Source organism: Podarcis cretensis (genome assembly GCF_951804945.1).
Source record: "Podarcis cretensis genome assembly, chromosome: 15".
Taxonomy (NCBI): domain Eukaryota; kingdom Metazoa; phylum Chordata; class Lepidosauria; order Squamata; family Lacertidae; genus Podarcis; species Podarcis cretensis.
Window position 1 is genome coordinate 44,073,513 of NC_137185.1, and position 12,745 is coordinate 44,086,257.

The 12,745-nt window shown below is 44.8% G+C and overlaps 1 protein-coding gene across 4 annotated transcripts in view; it reads right to left on the reverse strand.

The window, feature by feature from the left end:
* PPP3CC (protein phosphatase 3 catalytic subunit gamma) overlaps positions 1 to 10,441 on the reverse strand; it is an 81,387-nt gene extending 70,946 nt beyond the window's left edge. The window contains exon 1 of one of the 4 annotated variants that reach the window (XM_079955087.1): positions 10,262 to 10,441. In XM_079955087.1, the coding sequence (XP_079811213.1) occupies positions 10,262 to 10,316 (55 nt within the window). In that variant the 5' untranslated portion in view covers positions 10,317 to 10,441. The remainder of the gene's footprint in view (positions 1 to 10,261) is intronic. The other 3 variants (XM_079955088.1, XM_079955089.1, XM_079955086.1) reach the window with 3 other exon arrangements.
* Between the last annotated feature and the right edge of the window lie 2,304 nt (positions 10,442 to 12,745).

The following is a 12,745-nucleotide window of genomic DNA, read 5'->3' on the forward strand; positions in this document are numbered from 1 at the left end:
GTTGTGAATATTTTTGCTTTGTTCTTAAATTTTGTATTGCTTTTATTGTTCTTTTTGTTCTTTCCTTCAGCGGAAGAGTAGGATAAAACCTAATTTAATTAATAAATCTATCCAACCTTGTTTCTTCTTTTGATAGCACAGTATAATCTCAGACTGTTTTTGTTCCAACATCAGCCTATTCTACACCATTCTGACAGGGTACCAGCCTTGCCGTCTGATGATCGGTGCAAATATTGGGTAAGCCCATAACCCTTTATTACTGGAATATTTGTAAGTTTATACTCTGCCTTTATTACACCATGTTTGTGGAATTCTTATAGACATCAAAATCAGTGTTATCTGCAAACAAAAAAACGGCGGCTTTCAGTTTCCCCTGGGGGCATTTCCTACTCCTTTTCTTCTCAGCAGCTGAAGTGGGTTACTTGGACTTCCCTTTTCCTTCAGCTAATGAAAGATTAGAGCTGCTTGCCCTTTTGGCATTTTCTTTTCAGCCCACCAAGCATCACTAGATACAGTTTAGAACAGCCTTCCCAAGCCCGGCATCTCCTGGTGTTTTGTATTCCAACTCCCACCACCCTAGCCAACACATCCAATGATTAGGGATGGTATTCCAACACACTTGGAGGGCATCAGGTTTGGGAAGGCTATGTTAGAAGCTTCCAATTTCTACCCGATACGTTTTCCAGGAAATGCTAAATTCAAGGCATCATGCAGAAATTCTTTCTTACTTTGGCTTCACAGTGCAAGTAAAAAATCTCTTTTCTGGACCCAGGATAATAATCTGAAGCACATTGGGAAGCATGTCAGGTAGTCAGAGGTGGTGGTGATGAGTTTTAATGTACTACACATAAATATATCAAATATCAAAATAATAATAATAAGGGGGGGGGGACCCAACACAGACATTTTGTTAAAAACTGAAGTGTAAGCAAAACTTTCTTATCAAACCACAACTACTACTTTAAGTAGTAACTGAGGTAGCAAATAAAATTGTACTGTGTGGTATATTTATGAAATTTAAAAGTAAAACTACATTCAAATAATGACTAAATATATACCCAGTGTTAGAGATAGAGCTGCAAACTGCTGTGGTTTAAAGATAATCCAATGATGCCTTTGTTTTTGCCAGCTGGGAAAATAGAGGGGGGAATGATGGTTTCTATTGTCATCTTTTAAGATAGCAAACAAAAGGAAAGTTTTATTATCCAGAATTCAAAGCATCACAGAAATAGTCCTTCACAGTTAAGGAAGTCTAGTGGGGTTTTTTTAAAGTGAGTTGTCTCCTCCATCTCCTCAATCGCTGCCCTCCACCTGAGTCGCCACACGGCATTTTGCTTATAGAACTTCTTGGTTTCAAAAAAATTCTAAAAGCATTATGTCATATGGCACAGGAACTTGTATCCCAAGGAATTTGTAAAACATAAAAAAGAAATCAGAACTAAAGCAGCTTTTTGGATTTTCAGTACCCTCAACATTATTTAATGGAAACAGAAAACCCCCAGAAATAAACAAGGTTTTCATGCAATTGAGTAGCAATATATCCATGGATATTTGGTTAAGTTTTATCACCACTGATCTCTTCAATACTAGATAATCATACACAGCAAATGTCATTAACTAGACAAAATAGTGTATCCTGAAGCCATTTTTTATTTATATCCCAATCTATCTCATTACATATTATCAATCATCGCCAAAACTTTTTTATTCTGTTCATTGTCACAAATATATTTATCTTGCTCCTCTTTCAATAACTTGTGCTTCTCTCCATTATCATTTTATTTTCATAAGCATTCTAGTTTGGGCTGAGAGAGAGTGACAGATTATTTATTTCCCGCCATTCCTCCAAAAGGATTTTGTTATAAGCAATAAAAAACAAACAAACACAAAAAATCTTAAGAATAATTCAGTACAGATGCAGACTGGGAAAAGATCACAGCTTAAAAGGCTTGTTGAAAGAGGAAGGTCTTTAGTAGGCACTGAAAAGACAACACAGATGGAACATGACTAATATTCAAGGCGAAGGAATCCCAAAGGGTAGATGCCACAACACTAATGGACTGATTGTAACCTTGTGCAGAACAGACCTCCTTATAAGATGTCACCTGCAAGAGGCCTTTATTTTAAAATGCAGTGATCAACTGAGTATGTTCGGGGTGAATGAAACAACATTTCAGGTATCTGGTGCCAAGATGTGTAGGGCTTTATACACCAAAACCAATACCTTGAACTAACTGGTAGCCAATGCAATTCTTTCGTCAGCAGGGTAGCATGTTGGTTATATCCTTGCCATTGCAATTGAGCCATTGCCTGACGGGACCAAATACACAAAGTTGTTCTGTATTTTGCAACATTTATATGCAATTTTCCAACTTCAAGCCCTAAAAGTACTGCTTGTTATTAATTTAGTCATATATAATCGCAATTCTGTCCTCATTTCTAGCTATAAATCTAGGGTCTAAGATCTGCACCAGGGTGAATGGTTAACAATGTGATGTAAAAACACTGCTATAGAAACAGTTTGGCCACAGTGACACATGCCTTAGTTATATCCCATTAGAATTACTGAAACACACTATACCTGGGGCTGCCTTAGAAAAGTGTTCAGAAACTTCAAGTGGCTCAAAAAACTGCAGCCAGATTGTTAGCCAGGGCTGGCTGTAGGCAGCATCCCAGTCACTCAGTACAACAGCTCCCCTGGCTACTGGTCTGCTTCCAGGAACAATTTAAAGTGCTGGTTATGACACTGACCACTTATAAATGCCATCTCCAACTCCTCAAAAAATTCCATCCACGGGGTCTCTGGAAAAAATTATATTATCACTTGGGGAGACAGGCAAACTAATGTCAGTGTACTGGAAAAAGCAAAGAACACCAGTGTTGAAGCAATGATTCTTCAACATCAACTTTGTTGGACTGCTCATTGTTCGGATGCCTGATTATCGCCTTCCAAAGCAACTACAGTCATACCTTGGAAGGCAAACAGAATCCATTACGGAAGTCAGTTCAACTTCCAAAACGTTCGAAAACCAAAGCGCATCTTCTGAGTGGCTGAAGGAAGCTCCTGGGTACAAGTGCATTCTGTTCTGAACTTAAGAATGGAAAGTGAAATGCTGGTGGACAGCAAAAGAGGTTTAAAGACACTCCCAAGTGTCTTTAAATAAAAATAAATCTTTAAAACTGAAGTATAAGCACAGATAATTGGGTGGGAAACACTGGCCTGTGAGTGCTCCAATTGGAGAACAGCCTCTACCAAAGGCATCATGGACTTTGAAGAAGCACAAATTCAGGACAAAAGGAAGAAAGGAGCTAAGATGAAGGCACCTATGTCCCCACTGTGGAAGGACATGTGGATCCAGAATTGGCCTCCACAGTCACTTGCGGACACACCGTTAAGACACTGTTCATAGAAGACAATCTTACTCGGCTACAAGTGATCACCAAAGAAAAAGAAGAATACAGCGTAGGCCCAGGCTATTTGAAAGAGCTTATTTCCTCATATGATCCTGCCTGGGCTCTGAGATCTTCCAGGGAGGCCCTTCTCTCAGTCCCACCACTCTCACAGGCACACTTGGTAGGGATGCAGGAGAGGGCCTTCTCGGTGGCTGCTCCTGGACTTTGGAGTTCCCTCCATAGAGAAGTTTGATAGGCTCCCTCCTTGTTGTCCTTCCACTAGCAGGTGAAGACTTTCTTGTTCCAAAAGGCTTTTCGGAACTGACTGCTTTTAATGAAAGGGCTGGTAATTACCGTATGTATATGTTTTAATAGATCTGATAGATAAATGATAGATAGATAGATAGATCGGATAGATAGATGATTTTAATTTTATTAATGTTTAACTGTTTGATAATGATTGTTCCCCTTCCCTCTGTCATAGCTATTCCTATTTTTTTCTGTAAGCCACCTTGAGTCCCTGTCAGGGGAAAAGGCAGGAAATTGGCCTTTGGGCATCCCTTTTGATTTTCAATGACCCTCAGTTTGGCACCACTAACCGGTATCACAAAATGTTTCAGTTTTGCCACAATGTTCCTAGAAAGGGTGGTCTAGCACTATAGCATTCTAAATTATGAAGCAAAAGTAGAGTAGAAGTAGAGTCTAAATCTGATTTATACAGTGGTACCTCGGGTTAAGAACTTGATTCGTTCTGGAGGTCTGTTCTTAACCTGAAATTGTTCTTAATCTGAGGTACCACTTTAGCTAATGGGGCCTCCTGCTGCCGCCACGCCCCCAGAGCACGATTTCTGTTCTCATCTTGAAGCAAAGTTCTTAACCCGAGGTACTATTTCTGGGTTAGCGGAGTCTGTAACCTGAAACGTCTGTAACCTGAAGCATCTGTAACCCAAGGTACCACTGTACCTGCTACCTCTGTAAATCCCTTTGTAAATTCAAGACCATACGTCTATTTATTGATCATTGTTAAGGCTCTTTTTGGACTGAAGACCTGTGTATATATACTTCAAATAAATCAAACAATAAAAAGATTCCAGCTCTGTGCTGAGCAGTTGGGTGACTAGATGATCTCCAATATCTCTTCTGACTATGATTGTTTGATTGGTTCTAATATCTGGGACTCCCAACCCTCTCCCAACTCAATCAAGAGCCCCTCACTGGTTATTTGAAATGACAGCAAATGGAAACTTGGTGTTATTGCTCAATCAAGTATGCTCCAAAAAAGCCATTTTTAAGCTCCATTGTAATATGGAACTATGTTTTAGGTGACCAATTTGCTCAATAAAGGTCTGCTGCATTACAGAAAAAGGCCGTCAGAAAAGCTTAAAAACTAAAACTCACTAGCTAAGCAGTGGCACTTGGAATAATTTTGGTTTCAAACGTAATTGTTACAGTAGATGTCTTACAACATCAATTTATGATACAGCATTTGCCTATAGCAGCCAAATTCCAGTGTTTTACAATGAATTACTGGAAGCGTACTATAACTGATAAAGAATCATATTTCGATAAAATATTTCAATAATTAAGCTATGACCAAGCAAAACCCAATACTTTTACAAGTTTACAAAACTTACAAGTAAAACTGCTTTGAGATGTTGCAGCATGGATGGAATTTCAATCTTCTCTCATCTGCTTTTGCACAATTGCATATGAAAACCAATACCATGAGTAATCTAATTTGCAGAATATATCTCATGTTTTATAAGCGAAGGAGTTATACACAAAAGTGCCCTTTTACGGTAAAGGGTAAAGGGACCCCTGACCATTAGGTCCAGTCGTGGACGATTCTGGGGTTGTAGTGCTCAGCTCGCTTTACTGGCCGAGAAAGCTGATGTACAGCTTCTGGGTCATGTGGCCAGCATGACTAAGCCACTTCTGGCGAACCAGTGACTATGTTTGCATGTCACTGTAAACCATAGTTAGTGCCAAGATGGCTCCTGCTTTGCTCCTCCCCTAACAAACCACAATTCCTAACTTAGTATTACAGTACATCTGAAATGAAGATCATGGTTTCTTTCCTTCTAAACAAACCATTATGCGAAGCCAGGGGTTGTTCTGGGGTTATCAACTGTGGTTTCAGTGCAACAAACCACAATTCCCAGGTTGGATGTAATGCTTATTGCTCTATCTTGTGCTCTTGTCCACCTTGTATGTAAATGTCTCCTCATGCAATCATCTTTGATTTGCAGACAGTTGGGTCAAGGACAATGCCTGTAGAAACACATGAAAAGTCAAACGGATTAAACCCTGCCCTTTCAGACAGTTTTGCTGTGCACCAATGTGGCTGGAATTCAGCACACACTAATCTAAAACTATGGCTATCATACACTGAGATTGTCATAAGACAATCCATAAGGAGATGTTCTTTTCTCACCTGGAGGAGGGCAGTTATCAACTGGGGAGAAAACTCCATACTTATGGTCTATTCAGTTTTTAAGCCCCATGTTTGAAATGAATGGATGAATGAAGACAGTGGCTTTATCATCTGGCATTACTAAACTTATTTTAACTTGGCTTACATATGTTGCTAGTCCTTTGCATTTGCAAGTTTCTGCAACTGTGCTAAGGTTCCACCAAATTTCACAAATGATTTGGATGTATAAATAGATTTAGGTGTCCACAGGACTAATGGCGGGAAGGGAGAAATCAGCATTAAGTTTCTTATTGAGCTGCTTTCTTCTATTCAGTGTTCAGCAAGTCAGATATTTTTAGTGTCAAGTTTGCAAGAATTACATCAAGGTTGTAGAATCAGTTCTGTAAGAGTCAGATCCCAAAAACCTCCTCAGAGATATTCCTTCATATTTTTTAAAATAAAGACAATGGTAAAACAAGATACTGATCCTCAGCATGGAATTTTCTAAGGTCAGTGCTTGGAATGAGAAATGTGAAAAGGGGCCCAAGTAAATTGATGGGGGAAGTGTTGGTTTTCATAAAGGATAGAAATAGAATAGCTTAAAGAAGATCTAATGTTTGCAAAGTCACTTGCAAAAATTAATATATGGAACAAATACAGTCTTGTATATTTAATAAGACGGACATTTTCAGTCCAGAAAGTGATCAAAGTCTGGATTTCTCCCCAGAACTCAAATATAAGTTTAGCAGATACAGTAAATTACCTTGCAATCATTTTGCCTTAAAAGAAATAGAGCCCCAGGCATCCAAAATTACTTCAAATAGGGTCTGCTGCCAACACTGGAAGGAAGGAGTGTGAACCAAAACACTCATCACATTGGAACTCATGATGAAGACAGAAAAAACATTAAGATGCTTCTATATCTCAAATGCTGCTTCACTCATTCCGCACTGTACACTTGTATAGTGATTTTTTTCTCACTGAATTCTGGAACTACTTAATATACTAGATCGGGTCAGCAAACTATGGTCCCCGGGCTGGATCAGGCCCGGCAGGGTTCTAAATCTGGCGCCCGGCAATTGCCCAGGTGCTACAGAGTGAGCAGCAGGGGTGCAATCGTTTTTGGCTCAGGTGGCTCCATGTGGTATGCAGCCTCGCTGCAGAGTCAGGAATTACTCGAAGTCAGGAATTACTCAGGGCGGGGAGGGCCTTTCCTGGGAGGGGCTGCGTGCAGGTGGGCGCCAGAGACCCCAAGTCCCTTTCCGTCGCAGGAAAAATCGCAGGCACCGCCGCTCTAGCTGTTGGCGTCTCAGGAGGCGGAGATGTGCGTACGGCTTCTCAGGTTGGGATCCCTCAGCTGGGAAGGGAGGCTTCGCTCTGCCTATCAGAGCAGCCCCAATCGCATTCCTACTTGTGTGCAAGCAGGAGGGGGTGGGGATCTCTCTACTGGGGCTTTTTTAAAAGCACCTTCCCATGTGTGCCTCAAGCTTCACCTGGCCGCTCTCTCACCCTCATCTACTTTTTGCAGAAGGAGCTGTGCAGTCCCATGTTGCAGCAGCTTTAAAGAAGTCCTAGTTTTTTTCTTCCTTTTTCTGAGTGTGTAAAGGTCAGGGGTGGATATGGTCAAAGGGGTCTCTGGGGGACTTGTGAGTCTGCCTCCCTTTTTGCAAGAAGGCACCTGTGTTGGTGGTGACTCAGGGCTTACCCAGCGCCAAAGTCCAGTCACACACACCTGGTGCCGCTTCTCCGGAGCCGCCATCTCTCCTTAGCCTCAGCCGTTCATTCCCCTCCCCCAAAAAATATAGTCCGGCCCCCTGCTGAAAACGTTTGCTGACCCCTGCATTAGACATATATCAGGCCACAACTGGTCATAAACTTATTGACTAAAGTTAATTATACTGCAGTCTATTTCCCTCTCCATTTTCCTTTTACAAGCAGTTAGGCCAAGAGTTGTCGACTACCCCAGACCACCAAGCGGGTAAGTGGGTGGGGATTTGAACACATATATCTCTGGTCCAAGTCCAAAATTCTGTCTCCCCAACACCACACAAGAGGCTTCCCAGCTCCAAGTTCACATCCTTAGAGCTCAATCCTGTGCATGCTAACTTTGAAGTAACCTCTATTGCATTCACTGACACTTATTTCCAAGCATGAATGCATAGGACCAGTCTATCAGGTATTATATTCTCCTATGGTCTTACACAAAACAGCTCTCAGAGTCACATCAAAGCAATTACTGTCCTTTTCGGTGTATAAGACTATGCTTTATTCTTTAAAAATCATGCTAAAAAGTGGGGGTTGTCTTATACATGGATGGTGCATAGGGTGGACGTTTGATTGGTTGCTGCCACGGCTGTCAGCGGCTATTGTGCGTGTTATTGGTTGCTACATCATACGTCAGGGACAGACAGGAGGCGGATTTAGCAACGTGTGCGGGTGAGTGATTTTCGGCGGGTGAGTGATTTTCGGGTAATCCCCCTCAAAAAAAGCTCAACAACTCTGGGCAATCCTCTACAAAAAAAGTTCAACAACTCTGTGCCATCTCCCCCCATTTTCTTAAATTTGAGTCCCCCCAAATAGGGGCGTCTTATACATGGGGGTGCCTGATAGACGGAAAAGTACGGTAGTTAGTTCTTGCCGCTCTTAAGCCATCCTCTGTTTACACAAGCAAGGTGAATACAACAAGGCTCAATGGTATATTTCTCTTTCTCCCCACCTCTAAATTCTTTCAATGAATGTTGAAGTGAGAGCTCCAAATTCTATGGTAAGAACAAATGAACATACTCAAGATTAGACTTGAATTTCTACTAGTCACTCATCAGCAGCACAAAAAGTAAAGTGTAAAAAAAGTGTAAAAAAATCTTCATAAGCATATGATAGGAAGGGGGGAAGGAGGGGAGACTGGGGATCAGAAATAAAAGTGGAATGGGGGGGGTCCTTTATCTGGAATTCTGCACCTATTGGTCAACTACAGCATTACTGCAAGACCCCATCAGCTCAACAACAATCAACTATCTTTCAAAATACTCTTTACCAGAGGTGAACACCTTGTATACAATACAAGCATTCAAACTGGGACTTGAAAAACAGATAACAATAGGAGTCTTGGAATAATGAACCACAACACTTACAAGACAACATGGCAGAGATCTAGTTAACACCTGCAACAGAAGCAGCTAAACTGGCTGGTCATAACAATTTCTGATGTCCAAGTTCTCCTAGTACCTGCATTGCTGAAGTTGTTTATCTTGAACAGCTAGCAGGGTGCAGCCTGCACATTTAAACAAATGAGTGTATGAAAGATCTTTTCCCAATACGTGGGGTATGATAGCTGGCATTAGATTAATTAGGACAGCTAAATCTACATTGTAAAAGCCTCCCACTAATCCAACAGCTTCTCGATTAACATTTTGCCCTCCTGCTTATTAACTGTTTCCAGTATCACTGGCTATTTTAAAACAGCATGTGCTGTTTCAGGCACACAAATGGGGGAGGGGGGTTTAGGTGGTCACTGACCATTAAATTAACAAGCATGCTGAAGAAAAGCTGGAAGGTTTAAAGAGTAACAGCAAAGAAAGGTTGCAGTATGCCTGTAAGCACCATAGTCAACTGGTAAAGGGGACCTGATGACCCCGTCTGAGCGCAGGCACACACACCCATCCCAGCTGTTATCTGCCACACAGATTGTTTTCACATTTTGCTCCTATGTACCCATTTAACAGCTGCACAAACACCCCACCAGCACATGAAAAAGAAAAAGGTTACTGTAAGTAGCACAGGGCTTTGAAATGTCACTGTCACACAAGGGTGTCACCACCAGCCCTCAGTCCGGTCTCTATGCAGCTCCCTAGTTCTGCATCAGCCCTTCCTGCCCCCCTAATTTATGTCCCAGCTCCACCTCCTTGTTCCTCCTCGCCTCCTCGCAGCGGACCACTCTGGACTCCCCGGAGGGAGGCAGGCGGGGGGCGGGCAGTCTTTTCCCTCCGGCCAGCCCATTCCTCGGCCCCCCTCGCAGCTCCCTTGCCTGAGAGCCAAAGGACACCAGAGCCCTCCCTCCCACCCCCGCATCTCTTTGCTTTGTGGCTCCGACAGATCAGCCCCATCCAGGATCAATAAGCTGCCCCATTATCCCCCACCCTGAGCAATGGGGAAACTGCGGCTCTGTGGGGCGAGGGACCGGCTGCCCTTCCGCCCCATCGCTATGGGGGGGGGGGGGAAGTCTGGCAGCTGCTGCTGCCGCCGCCGCCGCCGCCCGCCCCCTTCCCCGCTGCCCCACAGCGCAGGCCGAGGGCCGCCCTTCCGCCCCCATCGCCACGGGATCCTGCAGCTCCTCGCGAACGATTATGGGGATTAATCCCGGCTTATTATTATTCCCATTCCCTCAAATGCCCCCCGGCAAAAACGGAGCGAGGAGGCGGCGAGTCGCCCCCCCCCGGAGCCCCCCCGGCCCCTCACCCTTCACGATGCGCTCCGTCGTGGACAGTTTGCCGCTCTGGGCGCGCCCGGACATGGTCCCGCCTGCCCCGTCGCGGCTCCCGGGACCTTCGTGCCTCCCCGCGGGAGGGGCCGGGACTCCGGCGGCGGCGGCGGCGGCAACGGCAGCGGCTGAGCAGGCCCGGGCGGGCGGGCGGGCGGAGGGAGGGAGGCGCGGACGGGGGAATCCTCTCAGTGCCGCGGCGGCGGCGGCGGCGGCTGTCTCCACCCGAGCCCCCCGAAGCTGCCCCTACCACGCATGCGCGCTCGCTCTCCCCCGCCCCTTCTACGGCACACAAGGCGCAAGCTGTCAAGGCCGCCGTCTGTCGGCGTCTGGCGCGCAGGCGCAGGCGACCCCCTCGCTCCTTCCCGGCTCGCTCTCTCGCCCGCCCCCGCCAGCGCGCACCCAGCGCCGTTACGCATGCGCCCAGCCACCCTGCCAGTCCCCGGCCTGGGCCCGCCGCCCCCGTTCCGATTGGCCTCGCTCGCGCCTGCGCGGCGGCCGGAGCGGGTTCCTTGGGTCACGTGACGAAGCTGCGGCCCCGGATCTCCCCTCCCTCCGGCCGCCATTTTGAAGGGAAGCAGGGTTGCTAGGAGACGCGCCGCTGGAGCCGCGAGGAAAGCCGCGCTGGGAGGGCCTGGCCAGAAGCCGGGCGCCGCTCTCTTTCTTTGGGCCCGCGCGGCGCTGTGCTCCTCCGTCAGGCCAGGGCGGGGCTCCAGGCCCCTTTCCCAGAGCCGCGCAGGCAGGGCTCCGGGCTCCCTGCGAGAAACTCCGAGCTTTGCTCCGAGGACGGAGACCTGCGCGTGGAACTTGGTGCGGGAGCTGCAAATGGTTGCTCCACTTTGGTTCAAGGCTGCTGAGGATGCTGGCAATCCTCTTTGATAGACGCTCGGGGAGAGAGTTTCTATATTACATATATATATATATATATAATTGCACATATAAAGAAGCATGGGAGCCGACTCCTAGGGGTCTTCAGCCCCCCCATAAAATATTTGAGGGTGCTGAGCCCCCCTTGATGTGTGTGCACCGTGTCATGTGGTCGATTATGTGGGGCAGGAGTTGCCTCCCCCCCCCCATATTTTATTCAAGTTGATGTCCCAGTAAAGAAGCATGTTTAGTTTACAAATTACTGGTTTACAAATTACTGATGCAACCATGGATGTGAGGTACACCATCCAGATCAGATTGAATCTGACTACTGCTGGTGGAGAGTGCTTCCTATACATAACACAAATGCACCAAATTGAGAATCAAATGCTGAGAAAACAGGATCTAGTCCACAAATGGGTGCCTGAATAAGTCTGCTAAGCTGTGAAGTGGGCTGCAGTCCACCAAAGCTTATGCCACAATAAATTCAAGTCTTTAAAGTGCCATGAGACTTCATTTCTTTTGCTGCCGCAGATTTAACGCTGCTGCCCCATGAAGATGCCTTTTGTGTTTGTGCTGTAACAGACTTAACAGGGCTACCCATCTGCAAAATGGCTTTCCACTTATCTGCTCCTGCTGACATGTATCAGTGGTAATTCCTTGTAACCTCACAGAGGTGGCATCTGCCCAAATGGGCTCTGGCTTAGCAAAAGCTTACACCAGCAATATTACACTGTGAGCTGTCACAGACTGCTGCCATTTTCCCTACAGCAGACTAACAAGACTATCCTATTCCCCTCTGGCATGGGCCACATTGGAGGAAAAAACCCAGTATCGGTTTCATTTAACAAAATTCATTTTGTTGTTGCAGGGGGGAAACCTTCAGCTTTCTATGTGCCTTATTCTAAAATTATGTTCTTGCCTGATAGGAATAGTTTATTCAAACTCCTCTTCTACCTTTTCCTTCCATTTCCGATCTGTTGTGTTTTTTGTCTTTTTAGCTTGTCAGCCTTAGGACACAGCCTCTCTCTAAATAAAGAAATGTGAGCTGCTCTGGGAATCATAATATCTGTATGAAAAGTGAGATGGCAGATAAATTAATAAATAAAAATAAATCCCAACATCTAATAGTCATGCTGTCCTGAGCTTGATCCCTTCCCCCTTTCTTTTTTGTTGTGTACACACACTGCATTTAAAACACATTCAAATAACATTACCTCAAATAATTCTGGGTACTGTAGTTTGTTAATGTTGCTGGGAATTGTAAGAGTAGGTCCCCATAATTATTTGAGGAAAAGAATATGTTTCACATGTGCTTTAAAATGTATAGTGTGTACACAGCCTTATTCTCGCTCCTTTGTTTGCCTTTGAAATAAGCCCTTTAAAAATAATTAGATTTAAACCTGAAGATAGCAGTCTCCACACTTAGTTCCCAAGGAATTATATATTGGGATGGAAAGTATGGAGTGGCAGACATTTTATTTCTAACGCACATGCTTGATTGTGATACGATGGGCCCATGTAGTGCAATTCATATATTGCAGCCAGCAAGGTTCATTTTGAGTTTTTGGCAACATGGCCTAGGGCACTCTGCT